The sequence below is a fragment of the Miscanthus floridulus genome, chromosome 5, assembly GCF_019320115.1.
Source record: "Miscanthus floridulus cultivar M001 chromosome 5, ASM1932011v1, whole genome shotgun sequence".
Classification (NCBI taxonomy): Eukaryota; Viridiplantae; Streptophyta; class Magnoliopsida; order Poales; family Poaceae; genus Miscanthus; species Miscanthus floridulus.
The window spans coordinates 96,248,535-96,272,390 of record NC_089584.1 but is presented as its reverse complement, the minus strand read 5'-3'; the positions used below and the strand labels follow the sequence as shown (position 1 = coordinate 96,272,390).

At 44.1% G+C, this 23,856-nt stretch overlaps 2 protein-coding genes and 1 pseudogene across 2 annotated transcripts; 2 read left to right on the top strand and 1 right to left on the bottom strand.

The window, feature by feature from the left end:
- Positions 1 to 46: 46 nt before the first annotated feature.
- On the bottom strand, positions 47 to 1,146 carry LOC136452681 (dof zinc finger protein 5-like). The gene has a single exon (XM_066453267.1). The coding sequence runs from the start codon at positions 970 to 972 to the stop codon at positions 502 to 504; it is 471 nt and encodes a 156-aa protein (XP_066309364.1). The 5' UTR covers positions 973 to 1,146; the 3' UTR covers positions 47 to 501.
- A 5,996-nt stretch (positions 1,147 to 7,142) lies between these two features.
- On the top strand, positions 7,143 to 10,417 carry LOC136450278 (ubiquitin-conjugating enzyme E2 36-like). The gene is made up of 8 exons (XM_066450660.1): positions 7,143 to 7,344; positions 7,465 to 7,492; positions 7,612 to 7,698; positions 9,056 to 9,114; positions 9,512 to 9,553; positions 9,637 to 9,710; positions 9,937 to 10,034; positions 10,126 to 10,417. Exons 1-8 carry the CDS (start codon positions 7,309 to 7,311, stop codon positions 10,161 to 10,163), a joined length of 462 nt encoding a protein of 153 aa, XP_066306757.1. The 5' UTR covers positions 7,143 to 7,308; the 3' UTR covers positions 10,164 to 10,417.
- A 4,571-nt stretch (positions 10,418 to 14,988) lies between these two features.
- On the top strand, positions 14,989 to 22,461 carry LOC136450277 (uncharacterized; annotated as a pseudogene).
- Positions 22,462 to 23,856: the final 1,395 nt, after the last annotated feature.

The following is a 23,856-nucleotide window of genomic DNA, read 5'->3' as shown; positions in this document are numbered from 1 at the left end:
GTCACCTGCACATACCACTCGTAATAACTGACTGCGCCGCGGAGGGTAAGAACACGTGAACCAACCATTAAGAAGCGCAGATGGAGAATGATTGATTTCCTTCCTTCCAACAAATCATGGCTGAATCCGGCACCTGACCTGAGCCACCAATTAACCGTTGCCGAATTTTACAGCAGCAGCGATACTACTACTCTACTGGTAGTAACATTCGTAACTCACTTTTTGACTTCCTACCAAACCAAACTTTTGGCCACCAAAAGAATCCTAAAATGGTATAGAAAAAACAGAATCTAATAAACCAAAAGGAGAGGACTAGTACTCCGTACTCCGGTGTGAACGGGGGTGGTCGTGGGGTCCCCACCGCAAGCAGGCCGGCCGGCCCGTCACTGGGGCTTGGGGCCCCGGGCGCGCCGCGCGGCATCACGCGGGAAGGGCAGGCAGCCCCGGGCGAAGCGGAGCCGGGAGCCCTACCCCCGCGCCCCCCTACGACCGCCGAGTCAGTCAACGCTCCCCGCCCACCTCCTCGGCGGCAGCGGAGGCGGACGACGCGGCAGCGGCGGCGGCGGTGGCGGCCGAGGCCGATCGGGCGTTGGTCGGGCGCGGCCTGCGGCGGCCCGGGGACGCGGAGGCCACGCGGCGGAGCGCGCCGCCGGCCGTCCAGTAGCGGCGGCAGGCGCGGCAGAGGTGGCGCGGCTGCCGCACGTTGTAGTTGTTGAAGTAGCAGAACTTGGTCTCCCGGCTGCCGCACCGCGGGCACGGCAGCGGCTCGCCGCCGCCGGTGCCCCCGGCCGCCCCGGGCGCCTGCTGCAGGGGCAGAGGCGGGGACGGAGGCGGGGGAGGAGGAGGAAGGACCGTCGGCGGCGGAGGGGCGCCGCCCTCATCCGCGGCGCGGTGATGCGCGTCGGGGGGCTGGATGATCTTGCCGAAGAGCTTGAACCCCGCGGCGTCGGCGTCCGGGATGTGGTTGGCCATGGATGGGGGTGGAGGAGTGGGAGGCGGGGCCCGGGGTGGGTAGGGGACGCCGGCCGGCGCCGGGTTCTTTATACACGGGGAGAGGTCGAGGAGGTGGAGATGGTCATCGCTTCTTCCCCGCTCTCTCACTTTGCTTCATGCGCCTGACTTCTTTGCGTGACCACCCGCGGCCCACCCACCCGCCTGCGCCTGCCCTCTACTAGTAATAAGCAGCCTGTTCGTTTCGAAACGACGGGGGATTATTACTGCCGACAGATGTAATACGAGAAAAAATATTATTTTAATTTATAATCCACGATTATCTAGGACTAAAGGAACGAAGGCACGTGGTCCGATGGATCATGCACGGATATGGGCTCTCTCTCCCAGCATTTAATTTTTTTAAAAAAATTTAATAAGATCGGAAGGTCTGGCTGAAGCCTGATGGCTGGACTGGAGCATGGACCATGGCATGGCATGCAGCGGCCAGCTAAAAAAATCACGCGGAAACGCTGAGAAGCGTGCCGGTCATGTGGCCCGGAGATTTGGCCGCACAAGGGTTTCGCTTTTCGCCCGCTAGAGATCGCGCTGCCTTGTGCCTTCGCCGCCAGAACCGGTGGCTGCAGCTGCCACTTTTTTGGCTGCCAGCCTCGCTCTCGTCGTGTTGACTTTGATGGATGGATTTCTTTTTTCTCGTTATCATAATCGGTTGACTTTCATGCATGGTCGCAGCTCATTTTTTTTTGGAATAAAACGGATTGGATGCATGTGGCGAGTGATTCTTGTGTGCGGCGGAATCAAAGCTCGATCGATCGGCGGCAGGGGAAATAAAGCTGCCTTGTTTAGTCGCTAAGCAGCGCGCTCTCTATCTCCCGAATTCCGTTGTGTGTCAGTGACTCGATCAGTGCTGAGCTGAGCTGCGGAAAGCGGAAAGAGACAACCAACTTGATTTGCTCAACTTGTGCTGCTGCCGCGCAGATACGGGCGATCCCTATGAGCACGGCCCGAAGATAATCCTCCTTGTTTTATTATTATTTCTCTTCCAACTTCCAGCTGAGATGGGAGAAGACAAATCTATGGCTACTAGGCACCTGAAGCTGGTATAGAAACTGTGGTTACTAACCTTCCAAAACCTTACCATATAGTAATAATTCTTGTTGACCAGGAAAATCTACAAAATCAGTGAGAAAAATGTGTATTCTGGCACGACGTTCTCACAGCCGATCGAAGAACATGAACAGATGCAACGAACTATGTGAGGCAGCGAACGTACGCATGGCCCTATCTGGAATGTGTATCCTCGATAGAGTTGACGCGCCGGTCCAAGTTAGGTCGGTCGAGCCTATTTTTCCGCCGTGCATGCATCAGCTCACCAGCAGTCTTGTCCAATCAATGCAACCATCGTCTCATTGATTTGATTTATAAGCTGTACTTTTTCAGTCAACGAATATTATTTTTTTCTCGTAACAAATCAGGTGAATAACAGTTTCAGCATATCGTGCCGAGCGAACATGTACATGCTTCGGGAGCTAGCTTGCTTGTCTCTCATCGCAGCACGTAACGTGACATATCTCTTGGTTCCATCGCGATTCATACATACATTAAAAATAAACTCGTAATGACGTCTGCAGCTTTTGTGTGCACAGCACAAACAAGTGCGTGAGCCTTCTTGTCAAACAAGCATGGGATAGTATAATCTTTTTTTTTTAATATATACTAGTACTCCCAAGTCAATATCGATCGTGTCTACCTTGCCAGCAAGGGACACCCTTTGCCGAGATCATGCACAGACCTAGTCCATTTTATGAAAAGCGCAAACTTGTCGTTTGTCACGTTGTTAGCTCATTCAAGTGTGTGTAGGACTCCTTTCAGAAAAAAAAAAGTGTACGTACTACGCAGAGATAGGACTACTCCCTCCATCGGAAAAAAATACAATATGAGATTTGTATATGTCAAACTAGCTTGATTTTGACTAAATTTATAGTAAATAATATTCATTTATATCTTCAATTAAATTTACTACGAAAATATGTTTTATAAATAATTTAATTATGTTTATCTTGTATCATAAATGTTAATGTGTTTTATACAGTGTTAGATAAACTTCAAAGCGCTTGACTCCTTAAAAAGTGAGAATTGCATCCTTTTGTAAACGAAGGGAGTATATCGCAGCACTGAGGGGTGAATCTGGGCCAGATGATCATCAGGGTCTGTCTTGTCTAAAATAGTGGAGCCATTAGAGACTATTAGATGCACTAATTTTCTATCGGTTTTCTCAAAAACTGTCAGGGTCAACTAACCCCGATGATAAGTTGTAGCTCTGCCTCTGGCAGCAACACACTAATCCAACATTTTACCATGCGGCTGCTAGTCGATTATCTACTCCATTTGGTTCCAAAACATAGTTTTGTTGGGTTTTGTCTAAGTCACACTTTGCTAAGTTTATAAAAAAACATATTAACATCTAAAATAACAAATAAATGCATTATCATGATATATTTCATGACAAATTAAACTTAACAAAACTAACTTGATGTTGTAGATACACATGCATTTCAATAGACTTGGTTATCTTAAAGTTAGAGAAGATTAACTTAGAACAGAACTAGAACGACTTTTATTTATGGTACTATGAGAATTTCTCTTGTGAATATCAATGAGAACAATTAATTCTTTATCATTTTTGGTACTACCTCCAATCACTAGTAGTAAGCGATACTTTGAAGCTATCTAAACCTTGTCCACCAGTTTCTTTTATTCTAACATGTGTCTATAAAATGCACTCTTAACAGAGGTAGCAAAAGAAAGCAATTGTTGAGTATGGAGGTTGTCTAGCTAAGAAAGAATGCAATTCTAGATGGTGATGAGCAGCTGTGACCTAGGGCAATTAATGTGGGATCCACTTAAATCAACTTCAACCATTTGTCTTATCTGTTTGCCTAGCCACTCCATGAGCTTCCCTCTCTTGCATGCGTGGAAGTATATTTCCAAGACAAAATCTACTCGTATATAACTTTGAATTCACTAAAACTTGGTACATAATAAAAAAGTAACTCATCACAGCAAGAGTTTAGAATATGATTGGCTTCAAACAATCTTACTTGAAACATTGCTTATTTGTCACCAGGGCAGAAGGTGGACTTTCTTAGGAGCTAGGACTATTGGGTTGGTGAAGTAGGAAATCGACTTGTCAAGCTGCTAACTTGCTCCACCAGAAAGGCACAGCTATCTGATCAACATAATCGTGTTCTCTATTCCCACGTAAGCTGCCGGCCTAATAAACTACTATATGCTGCTTTGCGTGGAAACAAGTACCCTACGTGGACAATGCGACGGAGATGGCATAATATGAGCAGCTAGCAGCTAGCAGCCAACAGGTATGAAGAGCACAACTAACACAGCCCGTCTCATCTTATCCCCTCTGGATTTGGATGAACCGTCCGTCCGTAATTATTAAGAGTTAATAACCTCTGCCCTTGTCGCGTGCGTTCGCAGGGATAGAGGACAGAGCAGAGGCGGCGGAAAAAGGAGAGGGGATAGGATGACGCAGCGGTCGACGTCGGTTGCTTCAGGGGAGTGGGGTTGCGTAGGATCAAGGCTAGCCTGCCAGAGTGCCAGGCCCTCCCCTCCGGCACCTCGCTGTGGGCTTGGAAAGGAACCCCGAACTACTGCTTTTTCCACTCATTTCCCGTCAGATTCCTGCCCGCGCGCCTATTATAGGATCGAACGACGTTGAACGGGTTGTTTGAATACTAATAAAAAAAATAAATTATATAATCAGTTTATATTTTACGGGATAAATTTTTTAAGTCTAATTAATCCGTAATTGGCGTATGTTTACTGTAGCATCACATTGTCAAATTATGAACTAATTAGGGTTAAAAAATTCGTCTCGCAAATTAGTCGTAAACTATGTAATTAATTTTATAATTAATCTATATTTAATAAAGCAGACTCCGCTCCTCTCCTCTGTAGCTCGCACGGTTGCGCCACGGCGGACGGGCTTGGCATCCGTTCGCTGTTCCGCAGTAACCAAAAGACCATGACTTGCTTTTCCGTAGGACCGTCTTTCCTTCCCACCCTCCATTTTTGTTGGCCCAATGCTTGGTTTTGGCGGCAAAGCTTGTAGAAAAAAAAAGTTCCAAGGGCACGTTTGTAATTGTAAGCTTCAATGAAGTTCGGAACATTATATACAATCTTTTTTGCAGTACTTATTATTATGTATGTTTTATCGGTGCTTATCAAGGGGCTAATTTGGTACTTCGTCCTCTTATAAGCTAATAAAGCCAAGGCCCCAGAGAAGGGGTGTCCTCGTTGTCTTATAGTTACCGGTCTTATTGGTTGGCGACCAAAATTTGATTACCAAAACTTGGGCAAGTCAAAACTTTGACAAATATTTGGTTGGCTACTAAAATTTGCCAACATCTCACATTAGCTTGCCAAATTTATGCAAATATTCTTGCCTTAGTTTTGGCAATTTTTCTTGCCAAATCTTTGGTATGGTAATTTTTGGTAGCCAACTACATGCGAAATTACCATAATCTATAGAACAGTTTACAATAATTACATGTGATTTTTCTCTTGTGTTGATATAATTAGTTGTCATCGTAAGTTCTTCAACCGCCTCAAATTATTTCCCCCCTCATCCAATTCGCGTTTCGTTGTGGATGCTCCTGACGTGCCATCAACATCAGAAGTAGGGCCCACGTGGCTCCGCTGTCCCCTTTTCTAGTCTACCATCATCTCCTTCCTTTTTCCTTTGGTTCATCATCCTCTCATCTCCCCCACACCGTTCCTCATCATGTGCTCCGTTGTCGCTCTATGATTTGCTCCACAATTTCTACATGTGTGTAGTCGTCACCCAGGTCTAGGCGTCGGCCGACACAAAGATATGATGTTGGTGTTGCTCAAACATTGATGCCCATCACACAAATTAAGTTATATAAAACCTCGTTGTTGCTGTAAAAATCATAAGAACATATTAAAAGAAATCGAAACAAAACCAAAGCTACCAATTAGACAAGTAGTAAAATAACGTCATGCCAAGAAGGATTCCACTTCAAGTGAGAAACTTATATAGAGCTAAGTGAGTTTATATTAGAAGATTTCACAACGCCAGGCCAATTTGATAGAGCTACCCTTCCTGATTCTTGAGCTTCACTTCTTATTCTGTGGTGGAGTGATCTGATGGAGGAATAGAGTGGGGAGCACGTGAGAATTGATTTGAAGAGATTCTAGTGACGATTAAACGGGAGCGGGGTGGGGAGTGAGTTTTTTTTTAGCTCCCAGCTCTTAATATAAATGGAGAAGTGATTCTGGTTGACTCCCCATCAGAGTCTAGTTGCATTTTAACCGTTTCATAGGGATCCACAGAATCTGACACTGAAGAAGGTGCGAGCAGAGCTCTGCCAAACTAGCCCTTATTCTAGTTCAATTAGACAAGTATCAAATTGCACTAGAAATCATGACATCATGGATTCAAATCAGGTCCAAGTTCTAACCGTTTATCATTCGAACAATACAAAAATAACATTGACAACTTACTCAAACAACAACAAATAGCACTTGTTTTTAGAGTATTCAAGGTTTTCGTCGTAAATACAAGTCATATAAAGGCCCGTTTGTTTGTGCTTCCTGAGAGTTTTTTTTTACCTCAACTTTTTGGACCTTCCGAAAACCAAAATTTAGAAGCTCATTATAGCGAGCTTTTGAGTTTTTGGAGCTATTTGTCTTCGGGGAAGTTTAAAAGGTAGTAGTCTAAGAGTGACAAAAGTTCAAACAAACAAGCCTAAGATTTGTTCCATAATAAACTTTTCAATGTCAATATCTGAAAGAAAAAAATATACATGACCGACCCAAGACTGACATTTCTAGATTATGTAAAAATACTTTCATAATGTGCAGTTATTTTGATTTAAGAAAATACATTTTTTATAAATAGCGGTAGTCAAAATTCTTCTTTAGAAAAATTTGGTTAGAACCCAAGATGGACTTGATGCGATTTTCGACTCAATCAATCATATATATTACTTTAATTAACGCAGCATAATGCATGCCATCACTTTATGCCTTTCTTTTTATATAAAAAAAAGTAACAACACTACCCTGAAAAAGGCACTGCGATTAATCACAGTCGTTGATGTAACGTGACAGGGCTGAGATAAAACCCAAGCACAGGACACAGGTAGACGACGGCAGCAAAAACCGCGTCCGCGTACAATAGCGAGCGTCCAACCCACCACCGCTTCCCCCGTTCCCCACCCCGACCGACTGCTCCTCCTCCCCCTCGCCATCCTCAAGGCATCGCCGGCGCCGCAACTTCGCTGAGGAGGAAGCCCGCACCCCGGACCCGATCCGATGGCCAACAGCAACCTCCCGCGGCGGATCATCAAGGTGCGCGCCCGATCTGATCAACCCGGAGCAGATCTCTCGCCCGCCTCCGATCCGATTCGTTGTGACCTCGCTTGTTTTGTCTAACCTCTTTTTGGTTGCCACGTGGTTGGATCTGTGCAGGAGACGCAGCGGCTGCTCAGCGAGCCAGGTTGGCGTGCTCTCTGTCTCGCGGTTTTGGTGGATTTCGTCTATGTTTTTCGTTTTTTTGAGGGCCGAGTTTTGATTCTGTTAGCCAAATGGTTTTGTTTGGTTTGTTCGTTCGTGCAGCACCGGGGATCAGCGCGTCGCCCTCGGAGGAGAACATGCGCTACTTCAACGTTATGATCCTTGGGCCGGCGCAGTCGCCCTACGAAGGTGCGGGCTTCTGATTCGGATTTTTTTATGCGCTGTTTGTGCTGCGTGGTGTAGAGACTAGAGTGGTAATATTGGAGTGCTTATAGATATCGATAGTCGAGTCGAGACAATTCTTTTCAAAAGATGCCTCTGGAAATGGGAGAAATGCTGAAATGTTTGCTTTGGTTTATGTGCACATAGGTAAGCTTGTGTTGTTTGGCTGGCTGGTGACTTTTGGCTTGTCCGTTTTAGTTTTTGGGCGGTACTGTGGCTGATGAGTCTCAGCTTCTATTTGCAGCATTCTATTAGCTGCAGGTAATTTTAGTAATGTTTTGCACTTATATAGTATGTGGTAGTCATTACTAGCTTTGATTTATGTGTGCTGTTTCTACATGTTTGTGTGGGAAACAAAAGACATATTTTATTTCCTACTACTAGATTATAGTTGTCCGTAGGCTGTAGCTATTTTTTATGAATAGGCAATAATATATTTTGTTCCTTTCATGATCCCATAGTTCTTATCCATGTATGCTGTGATGATCTGATTTGTGTAAGTTGTAATTGTAATGTAACAGATTCACTGCTTATCTCTTTCTCGGAGGTAAGGACTATGGAAGTTACTAGTATGCACCTAGGACAGCGGGTTAGTTGATTTCCGTTCTAAAATGGTAGGGAATGACTGTAATGTACCAGTGGAAACCAGTTCATAAGGTGGCAAGGGGAGACACGACGAGCCACCCCTTCCAGTCGCCTAGGCCTAGGCATGTGTAAGGCGAGGCAAGGTGATGCCATATGCCAGAGGATAACAAGGGGGCTCCTCTCTCTGCGCCTCTCGCTTCAGATGCGCTGCTGCTGCTGCTGCGGTGCTGCCCGCAACTTCTCCCTGCCTCTTCCCTTCCCTTTCCTCCCTGCTCTATGCCCTCAGATCGACTGCTGCGGCTGCCCCCTTTCAGATTGACTGCGTCGCAGCGGACCGGAGCAAGTTATGCGCTGGCCATGTGCGCTGTAGCCAGCATGGATGGCAGCGGCTGCAGGTTCTTTGTCTTGTTGGCCAGCTCACCTCCCCTTCTTCCTATCTTCTCCGTCCCTCCATCCATCTCTTTTGCTGATCTTTTTTGTCGTGGAGACCTGGATACCCGGAAACACAGCGTGTCTCATTGCCTAGGCGATGCCTTGAAAACAATGGTGGAACTCACTTTTATCTGGCTTAGTGGATTATTGTGTTTAGCTCATTATGTGCGTTATAGCAATCACCATAATTCTTTGCCTGTACTGGTGATATTTGTAACTGGAAAAATAATTTTTAGAGCATTTTTTTGGTTTCCTTGTAATCATACTTAGTTCCTGATAGTGTTACTTTCGCTTACTGATTGGTCAGGTGGAGTTTTTAAGCTTGAACTCTTTTTACCTGAGGAATATCCAATGGCTGCTCCAAAGGTAACTATAAAATTTGCTTATTGTCTATAACATTATTGTGCTCTATACTTTGTAAGCTAATCTTGTTTGTATTTTAACTTTGAGTAAAACTCCTCTTTTCCAAGTTGACTTGTGCCTTTTTTTGCATAGTTATTTGAATTGCCAAACAGCTTTGTATGATGTGTGGTATTAGTTTAACTACTTGTCTACCTGATTTTCTTCTGTTTGAACAATACAAACATATTTTGGCTGACTCGGATTTGTAGTATGTATTTGGATTAAGAATGTCATCTGTTAGAAGGGCTAACTATTTTCTGCCCCTTCTCTTTGGTGTCCATTGAAGTGTTAGACCTAGTCAAATACACTGTTTTATTGTGTATAATCTCAGTGGACACTTATTTAGCTTGTGCTGTTGCAGGTTAGGTTTCTGACCAAGATTTATCATCCCAACATTGACAAGGTAGCATGCATATAGCATATTCCTTTGTAGTGCCAGTTTCCTTCCTATGAATTGTTATTCAGCAGAGGACTTTACTGTTGCAGCTTGGTAGGATATGCCTCGACATTCTCAAGGACAAATGGAGCCCAGCACTTCAGATTCGAACGGTTCTTTTGAGGTCTCTATATCTGTCTCTGAGTGTCAGTGTACCGTACTTTATGTTTTTGCCTACAAAAACATTGTTTCTTCTTTTTTGACCTAATAAACCAAATGTGCCAAGGGGATCTGTTTCTCTTTTGTTCTTGTGCAGCACCAAAATATGACTTTATGAACGATGTTCAGTTTCTATGCCTTTTGTATCCACGGACATGCTAGCTATTCCTTGACATTGTTCTGGCTTTCAGTATACAGGCTCTTCTGAGTGCGCCAAATCCAGATGACCCTCTTTCCGATAACATTGCAAAGCACTGGAAAGCCAATGAGGTAGAAGCTGTTGAAACAGGTAAATTGAAGTTGACAAATCAGTCAATGTTGTCACTTCTGGCCTCCGATTTTCCTATAGCTTACAATGAGAGATTTCATGTCATTTGCAGCCAAGGAGTGGACTCGCCTGTATGCGAGCGGTGCATGAGAACCTGGTTCTGTTCTTGATGTAATAACCTGTCATACTTCAGTCCTAATCTATTGCCATTTGCTTGATAAAAACAGACTGGAGATATTTGCCATGGAAGGGAGTCTCTAAATGACTACCACTCTGAATTGTTTGGTTGTACACCTATGGTCGGTTCCCTTTACCTTTGGGGGCACCTTTGACTAATCAGTATCTGTGGTAGAACTTGCTGTTACTCTAATATATTTGTTACTTCATGTAGAAGAGTTTCTCAACTGTCCATAGTGTTGAAACTGAGGCTGGTTAGCTTGGTTGCACTTTTGATGTACCTTGTTCTTTGCCTGTCCATTGTCGTCTGAGAATGCGAATTGCCGAAGCTATAGTCGCACCTGGTCACCTTTGCTGCGAGCTGCTTCCCTATAAGTGATCAAAGGTTGGTTTTATCACAGTAAGGTTGGTTTTATCACAGTACTTTGTCTGCTTTACTTGGATTTGTTTTATAATACATTTTTTAGTCATAATCAGGCGGAATACGAAAAATATTATCCTCCAGTTATACGCTGGATAATAATCTAGAGTATTTTTTTTGTGAACAAATAATCTAGAGTATGAAGGGCGGGTCTGGTGCAAGCGATAGTGTCTTACCGCCTGTGACCGGAAGGTCATGGGTTCGAGTTGTGGTCTTCTCGCATTGCACAGGCGATGGTAAAGTTTGCCACTGACACTCTTCTCTAGACTCCATACAGAGTGGGAGTTCTCTGCACTGGGTACGTCCTAAATAATCTAGAGTATCGTGGCTTGTGTTTTTATGTTGAAACAACCAATACATTCGGCGTATTTGATTTGGCGAACGAGTCGACGCGCAATGATCTGATCCAAAGTCCGAACCTAGCGGCAGCGTATGGATTGCGTCATGGAAGGAAGTCGTCCGTATCCAGGCCATTCTGCCTCGCCCAACGAAAACGCTATCTCCGACGAGTTCGTTCCTCTGGAAACCACCGGATGATCCGATTTCTTTCCATGCGGCACCATTCCATTCCGGATCGATTCGATCTCCAACCAAAAAACTTGCCCCAGCTTGTTTTGATGGTGACATAGAAAAGCTGCATGGCCAGGCAGACCTCCCGGGGCTATTCGGCCGGGATTAAAGCTGATTGATAAGTCGGTTGAAGCTGTTTTGTTGTTTCAGAAAAATACGGTAGAAGCTGATAAGCCGGCTGATAAGGCAATGGCTGGATAAGTCTTAAAACAAACAGGATATTGCCCCTGCTTCCATGGCTACCAATTTGTAGGACGAGCCTAGGAGGGGCTCCGGGCATCAAGTAGCAGTAGCGGAGCTAGCTCAAGCTCAGCACACCTCAGTGCTAGATCCACCTCCGTGGTCAAGGTCTAATTAATCAAGGCAGCGTAGTCAGATGTCACGACCAACAAGCCGATCTAAACTAAGGCCCTGTTTGTATTCATTAACACTAAAAATTAGTAGCTAAAATTAGTAATAATAGATCCCAACAGACCTACTAATAACCTGCTAATTATTAGCTGCAGGGTTGCTAACTATTAGTTTTATTAGCAGATTTGTAGTTGCTAATAGGTGTTAATAGTTTATATGTACCTTCAACCCCACTATCCAACCATCTATTAGCAGCTATTTCCCCTAAAAAAATCTATTAACAGCTATTAACAGATGGATCAAACACTCTCCTAACGTGGGACATATGTGACATTAACGTTAAAATAGATGTAAAAAAGGTATGATTGAACTTTTAGAATCACGAAAGACATCGCTTCTCTTCATCAAATAGGGAATTATGGTCACTTATAATAGTTGAAGTAATTAATCAAGGCGGCACGGTCAGATGTCACAGCCAACAAGCCGATCTTTTGTGCGTATCATTGTATTAGAAGGAAGCAGGTTTATAATACAAGAGTTTGCGACCTGTGCCGCTCCGACCTTAAATGGACTACATGATTAAACAAAACAACAGAGAAAGCCTCAAAGCTCAGGAACAACTACCGCCCTACCAGGCTTCCTAGCCCGTTGGCGCCAGCCTAAATCCGTCTGTCCCCCTCTTCCTTGATGAACTGTAAGAGCTCGCTGACTGGGGAGGATAATCCCCGGAAGCATGTAACATTGCGTTCCTTCCAGATGTGCCAGGAAACGAGGGCGAACAATGAGTCCATGCCAGACCGCTGCAGCTCGCTGCAATAGGCTCGAAGGCGCTTCCACCAGCTGAGAGTTGTCGACGCAGGCTGTGGGAATTAGCGGCCTAGGACTTGAAGGATGCAGTGCCATACCTCGCGGCTGTAAGAGCATGAGGCAATGATATGGTCAATGAATTCCTGCTCCTGATCACACAGGTAGCATAACTCTCTTGCCTCGAGCCCATGCCTCAGCCGCCTGTCTCCGGTCCAGTGGCGCCGCCGCAGGGCCAGCCAAAGGAAGATTTTCACCTTCAGTGGCGTCCAAGTCTTCCTGATGAGATGGTAACCACGTAACTTGACGGACCTGCATGCAACATCTTGTACGCGGATTGTGTGGAGTATGATCCATCTGTAGTCCATCTCCAGATGAGCTTATCTTGCTGATCATTAAATTGGATGTTCTCCGTGGCTTCACAAAGCTCTAAATATTCTGCGATGGCCGCTGCTGACGGCCCACCCGTGATGGACCGAACCCACTGCCTTTGTGCCAATGCTTGTCTGACTGTTTGAGTTGCACGAATGCGCCTGGATACTAACTGGTAGAGACACGGTGCCCTGTCTGTCCTTGATTGAGGCTCCATGCAGCCAGCAGTCTTCCCAGAAAAGAGCAGTGCGACCATCACCGATCCTCATGAAGGTTGATGTCCTGAAGAACGCCTGAACCTGTGGTGCGGTCTTAATCGGCAATTGACTCCATGCTCGATCGAGTCTGTCCTCTGCAACCACAGTCATCTGGTCGAAGCCGTGACATGGAGGCAGCTTCCGAGCGACGGCTTCGACGATCTCTTGGAAATGGGCTTTGGGGATCGGCTTGGTACTGAGTGGCAAGCCGAGGTATTTGATAGGGAAAGGTTGCTCCTGGCATCCAAGGATATTGACTATGTCATCCAGTGCCTCTTCCCCACCGTAGACTGGCGTGATCGAACACTTAGCCAAGTTTGTTTTCAGCCTTGACGCCTCACCAAAGATGGTTAGGATTTGCTTGACCGCTCGTGCCTCCTGACGAGTTGGCAGGATGAAGAGCATGACATCATCGACATACATACTGCACTGGAAATCTGGAATTGAATTTCAGGCGGCTCCATCCTCCGTAACACGCCATCATTGGCGGCCTTGAGGAAAAGCCTGTGCAACACATCCATGGCGATGATAAACAACATCGGTGAAAGGGAATCCCCTTGCCGCACTCCCCGCAGATGGTTAATTGTTGCCCCTTGCTGGCCGTTGAGTAGCACCCGCGACGATGCTGTGCTGAGCAGAGCTTCAATCCATCTCCGCCACTTCTCACCAAAACCCCGTGCTTGCAGGACCTCTAGTAGAAAAGGCCATGATACAATATCAAAAGCCTTAGAAATGTCAAGTTTCAGGAGGAGCATTGGAATGTTCTTCTTCCTAATCATCACCGCTGCTCTCTCGACGTATTTGAAGTTGTCATGAATGGTCCGATTTTGGATAAACGCATTCTGGTTCTTGGCGATCATGTGCTCAAGCCGGGGGCGCTAGCCGCAACGCCAGGAGCTTGGAGATTAGCTTTGCAAAGCTATGTATCATCGTGATTGGGCGGAAGTCCCCTGGCGCGGACTAACAACAGTGTCATGTGGGATACTAACGTTGAAATAGATATGAAAAAGGTAGGATTGAACTTTTAGAATCACGAAAGACATCGTTGTCTCTTTGATATCAAATAGGGAACTGTGGTCACTTATAATAGTTAAAGTAACAACCGTGGCTCCATTCGCTGCAAATGATGTTTCTTCAGTAACATGTGAGAGGAAGCTGTAACAAATGCCTTTCGAACGGACCTATGGAACACAAAAGTTAAGATAGATACAAAAAAAGTACAATTTTAAACTTCTAGAATAACAGTACAAACGGCAGGTGACGACTCTTGTCATGGACGCCTTCATTTCTTATCGATTGTTCGTGGACAAGTCGACCGTCGATATATCTGTGTTAGTGTGATCACTATCACAGTGTCACTATTCATGATACAGAAGCCCAATATAGGGTCGATCTCTATTCTGGAGGCCCTGAACCCTCCCAATCAAAGATGTTTGATAGGTTTGGCTCCTGCATCAATTCCGTTGTCTACTCATGGATGGCCTAGGTGCCGTCTTTACTGGCCCTGTTTTGACGTGAGTTTCGTGACGCGTGGTGCGGTAGCAGGAATTATAGGGTCTGTTTGGTTGGTGCCATAATTTATCCCGCTAAATCTTTGGCAAACTACGACTCCAACAGAAAAATTAGCGAGTAAAATTAAAGTTACACTTATGGTAAAGTTTGGTAAGAAAATAAGTTTTATGACACGTGGGACAGCGACGAAGCCAGGAATCGATGAAGCCAGGGCTGGCTTCCTCTTTTTCTTCCTCCAGCCTCCTTGCCTTCTTCTTCCTCCTCGGGCTCCATGTAAATCATGGCCGTAGGGGGGGCTGGAGCACGGGTAGCCCCCCACTGGCTTCGTCGCTGCGTGGGACATGGTGCTAAGAGAGTGTAGCACGTTGTAATCGTGACAGTGAACCAAACAACTGCAAAAAAAAAAAAAAAAACTAAACATAACTAATCCGGGGCGTTGTGATCACGAACCAAACATGCCCATAGATTTCTCTGTGATATTATATCGTTGTTTCTAGTTCAATCGTGTGAAAGCGGTGGCAAAAAAAAAAAAATCGTATGTATCGCGGACCGTTTGACGGAATTGTCTTGATGAGCCAAAGCTATAATCGAATTTTATAATTTGTGTGGAACGCAAGAATTTAACGGTAATTGCATAAGAACTTTACAGAAATCAACTCAGTTTTATAGAAAACTATAGGAACATGAAAAAAATTCCACGTTCAATACACGACTTTAATCGTATCTAAACAGAAGCACTGTTGCTGAGCCGTCGTCGGGTCAGACCCGAACGGACGCCACGTTGACAACGCACACGGAAATCTGCAGTCAGCGAGTCCGCGGTGAAAAGCGGGCCGTCCTACAAACCTACAGCTCTTGCACAAATTCCCACTGGCAGATGGGCCAGAACCGTGAATGCGCGCTATGGCCGTCCACTGTCAGTGAGAGCGGCGGGGTTCACAGAGAAACCGAGCCCCGTCCTCCCGTGCGCCCGGGGAAAGACCAGCGCAGATTCCATCGACGCCTCGCTGTCCCGGCCGCTTGTCTGTTGTTTATTCTTCCGTCAGCCCCACCGTAAGCGGCGCCTCCACCCAGCTGCTGCTTCCGGAGAGCTCGCGTCGCGCGTGCGCGCGGCGGTGAAGCAGCACCGCACCACCCTCCCCCCACGCGTTGCGCGCGCGTCTCGATGGCCGACGGCGAGCCTTCCCTCACCCGCTGGACCTTCGAGGTGACTGACTGGCCGACCTGACCGCTGCGTGCGCTCTCCCTTTACTCCTCCCCCTCGTGTCAGTACCGCTCCTTCCCCCAGCATGTGCCTGAGATCTCGTGGCGCGATCGGGTTGGCCTCCCCCCCGCAGGATTTCGTGGTCTACTACGAGACGCGCCTCGGCATCCGGCGCGAGCCCACCGGCGATGATGGCGACGACCGCGACGAGGGCCCAATAACGCCGCGCGGATCCGACCATACGGCCAGCCGCCGCCCCACCGTTGCCCGCGCCAACGGCGGCGCGGACCTCGCCGTCTTCGAGCAGTTCGAGCGGATGGTGCGTTGTTCGGTCATCTGTGCCCCGTGTCTTCGGATACGTTGCTGAGCTATTGCTGACCTGCTGCATTGGTTGGTGATGGTTTTGGTTTGCCGTCTTGGAGAATCCTGTAATTATTTGCTTCCCCTGGTTTTGGTTCGCAAGAGAGGAAGGTGGAGATACGCAATGGGCAATGGGGCTATAGAGGATGGTCCACCGTAAGACCTGCTGCTCTGCTTACTTGGGTGTACATACATCAGAAAGAGTTTGACTACACAATTTTTTATCTGAACCACTGAAATGACGCTCTAAAGTTAGCTAATTCCATCTGTTTCTCTGTTCAGCAATTAGTAACTAGCTAGTCTCTGTTTGATTTCGATGTCAGCTAAGATGGGGCTGAAAGCCTTCATTCTACCTCCATTGACTGATTTCCAGAAATAGCAGGTTTCCAGTAAGAGTTTAAGATAGAGATGCTTCTAGGCTTTTATGCTCTGCATGTTGACCAGTATGCTCCGTGTGGCTTACATGATGAAAATTATACAATTTTGGATGCTTGGTGGTCCTGATGGAATCTTGTGCCTGATTTTGGACTTCAAATATACTGCTCAAGCACGTTCTCGAAAAAAATCTGGATCCAATTGTTAATTTTTAAGCATTGCTGTATTATTTTCTTTGGGAAACATAACCTTCCAAGACCATGTATTTCACTTGCCATGCAAATGTATTTTCCCTTTTATGGACCTGTGGTAACAGGTTATGGTGGTTGCAGGCAGAAACCTCTACTTCCTTCATTTGAATCTGCAGAAATGCGCAACTTAGCTGAGACATTGTTGAGGTAAATCTTTCAAAAATCTGTGCATGACATCACTCATGCGGCACTGTAATTTATTTTGGACTGTTGTTACTATAGCTTCCTTGTCCAATTCCTACAGGGATATAATTCGTGGGAGTCCAGATGTTAAATGGGAAAGCATAAAAGGTCTGGAGAATGCAAAGCGTCTTCTCAAAGAAGCAGTTGTCATGCCCATTAAATATCCCAAGTAGGCTTACTTCTCAGTGAAATATATTGTATGTTATATGTGTACAACCTAGAAAATCTTTAATAAAATTAAAGACTTATACATCTTGCAGTACCAATTAGATGTTTTTTTCATTTGAACATTGTTTTAATAACTTTAGCAGCAAAGTTAAAGAAAACACATGTTTATAGATACTTTCTTAACATATTCTTTACATGTTATTTGTATCTGTATACGTTAATGATATGGATGACGTACAAGGTTTGTTTAATCAATTGGTGATATGGATAACATATTCTTTTCACATTGGCTTCCATTTCCATTGATTTAAAAGGTGAACTCTATCAACCATTGTTTTGCAGTTAGGTAATTGGTTAGTTATTTACCTACTTCAACATTTTTATTACTGGAAGCTACGTTCATATTTTACATTGGCTTCCATTTCTATTGATTTAAAAGGTGAACTCTATCAACCATTGTTTTGCAGTTAGGTAATTGGTTAGTTATTTACCTACTTCAACATTTTTATTACTGGAAGCTACATTCATATTTTATAGAGTACCTGTTTTAACCATCCAACAGTAATATTCACTCTGACTGATTTTGAAAGGAGTCTTTATTGCAATGAAGGTCTAAAGGACAGATGTAAAATTTGTATTAGTCAAGGTCTTAAGGATTTCTTTTGTACACTCAACTTTTTTCAATCATGCGTTGTCCAGTTGGATATTTTTGTCTCTGCTTACTAATTACTTGCTTCTTGTGTTCTAACTTGTGTTTCAATCCCAGATACTTCACTGGTCTATTATCACCTTGGAAAGGCATATTACTATTTGGTCCACCTGGAACAGGAAAGGTTTGCACTTCCAAAAATCATTTGCATTTTTTGTCTCGTTTTTGAACCATATATGATATTCCTGTTGTTTTTAGTTCTTTATGTATATTTATATTTTGCTAGGCCAGCTACATTTAGCGATATTTTGCTAAGTGATACTTTTGCAGGGCCATGTTGCTCTCAAGCTAATTCCCCCTATTTAAACCAAATAATACTTTGACTTTTCATCATGGAACTTCAGTAGTTGAGCAAATAATCCAAATATCTGGCATGGTATAATTGAATTACCAAGTTACAGCATTTCATTGGAGTGTACTTTTTACTCTTTCTTTAATGAAATGATTTGCAGCTGTACTCTATTCGAGAAAAGAACAGTTCTTTGGAATGTTCTACTCTCTACTGCAATTTGGCTAAGCATATAACTATCAAAGATAATAGAGAATTGACTGCTCTATTTTGGTGTCTAAGGATCAAGCTCCGTAACACGTGGAATTGTTACCTGAAAAAGTTGCAGTTGATCTGTTTCTTTTCTCAGTATTTCTTTTGTCTTTAGTTATACTGAATCATTAAAAAAAAGGATAATGTCACTTGTTAACGTCAATAGTCAATACTGGTTTGTTTTGCTTTGTTTCCTCATATCTTGCATATTTCTGCCAGTATGTATGGCTGTTCGCTGTGATGCTATATCCAGGCTCTGCCAAATGCCGATCATCTTCGAGTGCAACTGTTATAACCTCAGCATATTTCATTTCAGACAATGCTAGCCAAAGTTGTGGCTACCGAGTGCAAAACAACTTTTTTCAATATTTCTGCCTCATCGATTGTGAGCAAGTGGCGTGGTATGTCACTGTCTTCTATTTGTTTCTTGACATGTTTTTGCTGGTTCATGAGCATGCATCAATTTATATGTTCCATATTGGCAGTATATGAGCTAATGCATTTCTTTTATTGCTCCATTTATTGCTGCAAATTTGCTATAAGATGTAATATTTTTGCTTGCTCTATAGAGATTTCCTTGATAGAAGTATTTAGGTCTGCTCAAAGCTACATAACTGTGGAAATTTGATCCTTCCACGAAATTTAACACTTGTTCTGTGCATAACTACGGAGCTTAAAGATGAACATAAATTGTAACTGGACTCAGTTCGCCTCAACATTACTTCAATATGCAACCAAGGGGGACCAGAAGATGGATGACTCTTGCTATGTTTCCCTTTCTATCTTGTTTGTATATTCCCCTGCCACATACATGCAATGCAGCAAGGCTTAGGGCCTCCTATATATGCTGCCCACTCAAGAGCTGTTCTTTATTATCATAGTGTAACTTCTCAAAGCTGCTGACATGTAGCTCTTTGCCTTCAAATAATCATGTTATGTTCCCTGGCATGTATTTACATCATCTTCTGCTACCTATTGTTATCACTTTTGGGAACGGCCTGGCTGACCAAGTGGTTAGTGCAGGCTCAGTACCTCCCCCTTGGGGTGGTCAGAGTTCGAGTCCCAAGGGACTCACTCTTTATTTGTGGCTTCGGCCGCAGTGACCAAGGGGGGAAAAAAACTCCCTCGTCTGCCCCACATCCAAAGCACATGTCTGTGGCCAACTCATCTCACGAAGCTGCGGTGCCGTTGTGTATGGGTGGGGCAGGGGTTCGGGGGTTTTCTCGATCTGTGTGAGAAGATATTCTTAAGCCGGAATACCCGGGGGCTGTCTAGCCACCGCGGATCGAGTTTAATTGGTATCTCTTTTGTGGACATTGTTGTCACAAACTTCATAGTTGCATCACAATCTACCATTCTAGTATCCCCTTAACCTCTGGTGTTAAACACTACCTGCCATATAGCTGGTGGCCAACTGCTTACTAATTGATTTCATGAAGTGCAGATGGCCAAGTGCTTACTTATTGATTGCATGAAGTGCAGCACACACACTCCTTAATCTTCATGATATGATTACTTTATGCTTTCTATGTGGGGTGTGTTTGCTTCTACTTAAAGTGGCTGTACTAGTTTTGGCAACAGTATTCATCATTTTACAAGCTGCAGCCGCAGCCGCAGCTGCAGCACAACTAACTTGTACAACAAAATATATAATTGAACTTTTGCATCTAGAGCAAACTTGTAGCCTCGAATACACGTAGCCGCAGCTGCAGCACAACTAACTTGTACAACAAAATATATAATTGAACTTTATTGCACACAGTGTTCATTCCTGACCTCACTCCCAGAAAAGTTTTGCTTATTCTAATAGTCCGAGTGATGCAGGTGACTCGGAGAAACTAGTGAAAGTGTTATTCGAGCTTGCAAGGCATCATGCACCATCTACCATTTTTTCCTTGATGAGCTTGATGCTATCATTAGTCAACGTGGTGAAGCTCGTAGTGAACATGAAGCTAGCCGGCGATTGAAAACTGAGCTATTAATACGTGTATCTTTCTTGGGTTGTACAAAGCCTAAAGTATAATCAGTTATCTTCCATTGAGAACTTTGAGCTTCTCAACCACAAATTGGTTGCAAGCATAACTTTTTGGAAACTACAAAATCTGGGAAATAAGGACATTATACCTAACTACACGGGGATCAGCAAGCATCTCAAGCTTTCCAAACTTGACATGCAGAATATCCTTGGCTTTCTTAACTTCTTTGAACTGATCACAAACTAGTCTTCAGTTTTGGGAACAGGCTATTGTCTCTACGGTATTGGTTATTTCATAACATTTTGATTTTGTTGGTGCAGATGGATGGGTTGACTAAGACAGATGAGCTTGTTTTTGTTCTAGCAGCAACAAATTTACCATGGGAGTTGGATGCAGCAATGCTGCGTCGGCTGGAGAAGCGTGTATCCTTTTCTAAATAATCTTGTGTTTCAAATAGTTGATTTACAAATTTCATACATATTACCACATTTTTCTATAATTTTCTGAATGTGTGATTGCTATTTGATTTCTTATTTGGTAGTGAACTGCAAGAGTCAGGTGCGGTAGCAAGCCTCATTTTCTTTTCTGTTTTAGAAATCTGGCCTTGTCTGACAAGCCTTCATGGCAGACCATCGTGAGCTTTCAGTATACAAACCATTGGCATAATTGTACAGTGACCTCTTTATCATTTTGTAATCTAAAATCAGCGGTCTGATCTTTACTCCTTTCCAATTATTCAGTTATCTTTACAACTTCCGGCACAAGTGATTCTTTTGGCACCATTCGAAATAATGTTTGGTCAATATCTAGAAAATTTATAGCACTCAGCAGCCTCCAGAATGCTTATGTCAAAGCTCAAGTTGCATGAGAATGCATTAGTGTGGTGGTTGGGCACTTTTTTTTAGAAAAGAGAACATCTCTGTTTTTTTAATCGAAAGCCCAAGTCTCATGACAAATCTGAAGGAACTTTTTTTCCCATAACTTGTCAATCAGATTCTTGTTCCATTGCCAGAGCCAGATGGTAGACACGCTATGTTTGAAGAGCTCCTGCCATCTACACCTGGCACAATGGAGATTCCCTATGATGTTCTTGTAGAAAAAAACTGAAGGATATTCTGGCTCTGATATTCGCCTTGTATGCAAGGAAGTAGCAATGCAGCCCCTAAGACGGTTAATGTCAGTTCTTGAACGCAGGCAAGAAGAGGTCCCTGAGGATGGTATGTGACTTGTTCATAATTAGTAGTCTCTTCTTTTCAGCAATTCTGTTCTTGTGAACAGGAACAAATGACTACTTGCTACTTTATTGCTCTTTGTTGTCAACTTCTCTTCAATTTCTTGGAAAATCTTACTTGTATGTATGGGTTGCAGTGCTTGCAGAATAGAAAATAAGTAGTGTCAGATAAAAAAACCAAATTTGTACTATGATAGTACCTTTCAATGCATGTTAATTAAAAAGTGCTACTCTTTCTATTTGGAGTCGGTTAGTCTTTAGAGCTTTTTCTGTGGGACATGTTGCATAGTTGCCTGAAGTTGGTCCAGTAACTACAGAAGATATTGAACTTGCTTTGAGGAATACAAGACCGTCTGCTCATCTTCATGCAGATAGATACCATAAGTTCAACCAAGATTATGGCAGTCATGTCCATGGCTAAAGGTGAGCTGTATGACCAAGAGTATCCGTGTCTTTGATTTCTGAGGTGTTCTTTGAACTACTCCCTAAGCATCTGTAACATTCCTTTCAGGGCAGAAGCCTGTTGTAAGGTTTAATTTGTATGCTCATGCGTGGGCCAATAGATCAATACTGAATTCATCAACGTGGTGAGGTATCCTTGTAAACATTATGTTTATCCTTGTATGCTGTACATTATCATTCATTTGATGAGTAATAAGCTCTTTTGGTAACTCAGTCTCACCTGGATAAGGAGAAACTAGTATTTTCCCTGCATTTGGCTCGATTTATCTATTCCTCTGGTGTCACTCTTATGTTTTGTAAGCCAGTTTTTGAGTTTCTTCCAGCGAGCAGTGTGAATCTCTGTGTACTTAGAAGAGTCAATCCAATTTGTTTTCGGGACACTGATGTATTTTTAGTAGCACTACCAGAAACCCAGAATAGTGAGGTCAGATTTGTAGTTCAGTTTACTTCCGTGCATACACTTTTCTGTTCAGTGCACCAGAAACCCAGTATAACTGTACCTAGTAGTATAGAAAAATGGGCTAATGCATGGAAATTATGGTTTATTTGCTTTCCAGTCTGGATTGATCAGCATGTAGTGGCTCACAACCTTCTTCCCATGAAGGTCTGCGCTTCTTTTGTCATTCGTTCTCTTGGTGTGTTTGAGCTTTCAGCTGCACAACATAGACATCATACACAGTGGCGGACCACGCTCAAAGTTATAGGTGGGGCAGACACAACATAACAATATAATGGTATAAAAATAGATCACATATGCAACAACGTATTTGAGTATACATAAATCACGAGAATCAAAAGTACATACACATTTTAAATGAACGACATATCTAAAAAGTACACACATTTTACCCACGCTATTTGCATGAATCATACAAATAGCATGGGTAACTTTTTTTTTCATGCTAACATTTGGGTCTTTTTACTTGAAAATAACCTTTGCAAATATTTTTTGTTTATTTATTGACTGTAGTTGTCCTCTCCCCAAGATGAGCTACATGAAATCCGTATAGCTATCATCAATCAATTTCTTAGTTCATTCAGAGATCCTGACGAGGCTAAATAAATGTTGCTTTCAATTTTCTCCGTATAAGCTCCATTCCTCGATAAAACCACCGTCCAAGTTTTTCAAATGTTCCATTCCTCGGCTATTTTGTAAATTTTTTTTTTTATGATCCTATACCTTCTCTTATGGATTCAGTTGGCTCTTTTTTGCCATCAAACATCACCAAATTCATCACGATGCCGCTCATGTGTTGTGAAGCCATTTCTGCCTTAAGTAGCTGCTAGCTGGCCTGTGCCAACATTCATTGACACCTCAAACCTTCTGGGAAAAAAAGTATGGAACCATCTCTAACACCGGTGAGCTGTTGGTCTCATGCCACTCTAACGCAGTGGTATTACCATTTGTGAACCACGTTCGTTTTCGCTTGTGACCGCCTTGCATCATTCCCTCCACGTGAAGCTCCGTTATCCTTAGCGCCCCCCCCCCCCCCCCCCCCCCCCCACACACACACACACACACTCTTTTTCCTAAGAGCTTCTTCAGCAATGCTATCCAAAATAGGCCCTCTATTTGGCTAGGTAGGCACCCATTCTAATAATAGCTATTTTTTTATGTTTTCTCCAGCAACACTACCTAAAACCGGTCTCTCAAATTCGTTCCGGTAAAGAATGACATGTAGGACCCATATATCATCCTCTCTCTTGTGGTGCTCATGCTGTCCCACTCGTGCCGCGGCCATCGCTCGCCGGACATGTTGGCAAGGCGGCGTCAGGAGCGCGCCACCGCCCGCGCTATGCTGCCCAGCACCGCTAAAGTCATGCTAGCCCTCCTCTCCGTAAGGGTGGCGGGCATCGTGTTGGCGGTGGGGGCACGGCTATATGTCGGGCGAGGTCGGGCACCGGGCGTCGGCGCGGAG

Excerpts from the sequence above, each read along its gene's own strand:
- LOC136452681 (XM_066453267.1), bottom strand. The coding sequence starts at position 972 with ATGGCCAACCACATCCCGGACGCCGACGCCGCGGGGTTCAAGCTCTTC.
- LOC136450278 (XM_066450660.1), top strand. The coding sequence starts at position 7,309 with ATGGCCAACAGCAACCTCCCGCGGCGGATCATCAAG. Across the intron at positions 9,711-9,936 it reads ATTCGAACGGTTCTTTTGAG|TATACAGGCTCTTCTGAGTG; the intron begins GTCTCTATATCT and ends TCTGGCTTTCAG. Across the intron at positions 10,035-10,125 it reads GGTAGAAGCTGTTGAAACAG|CCAAGGAGTGGACTCGCCTG; the intron begins GTAAATTGAAGT and ends TGTCATTTGCAG.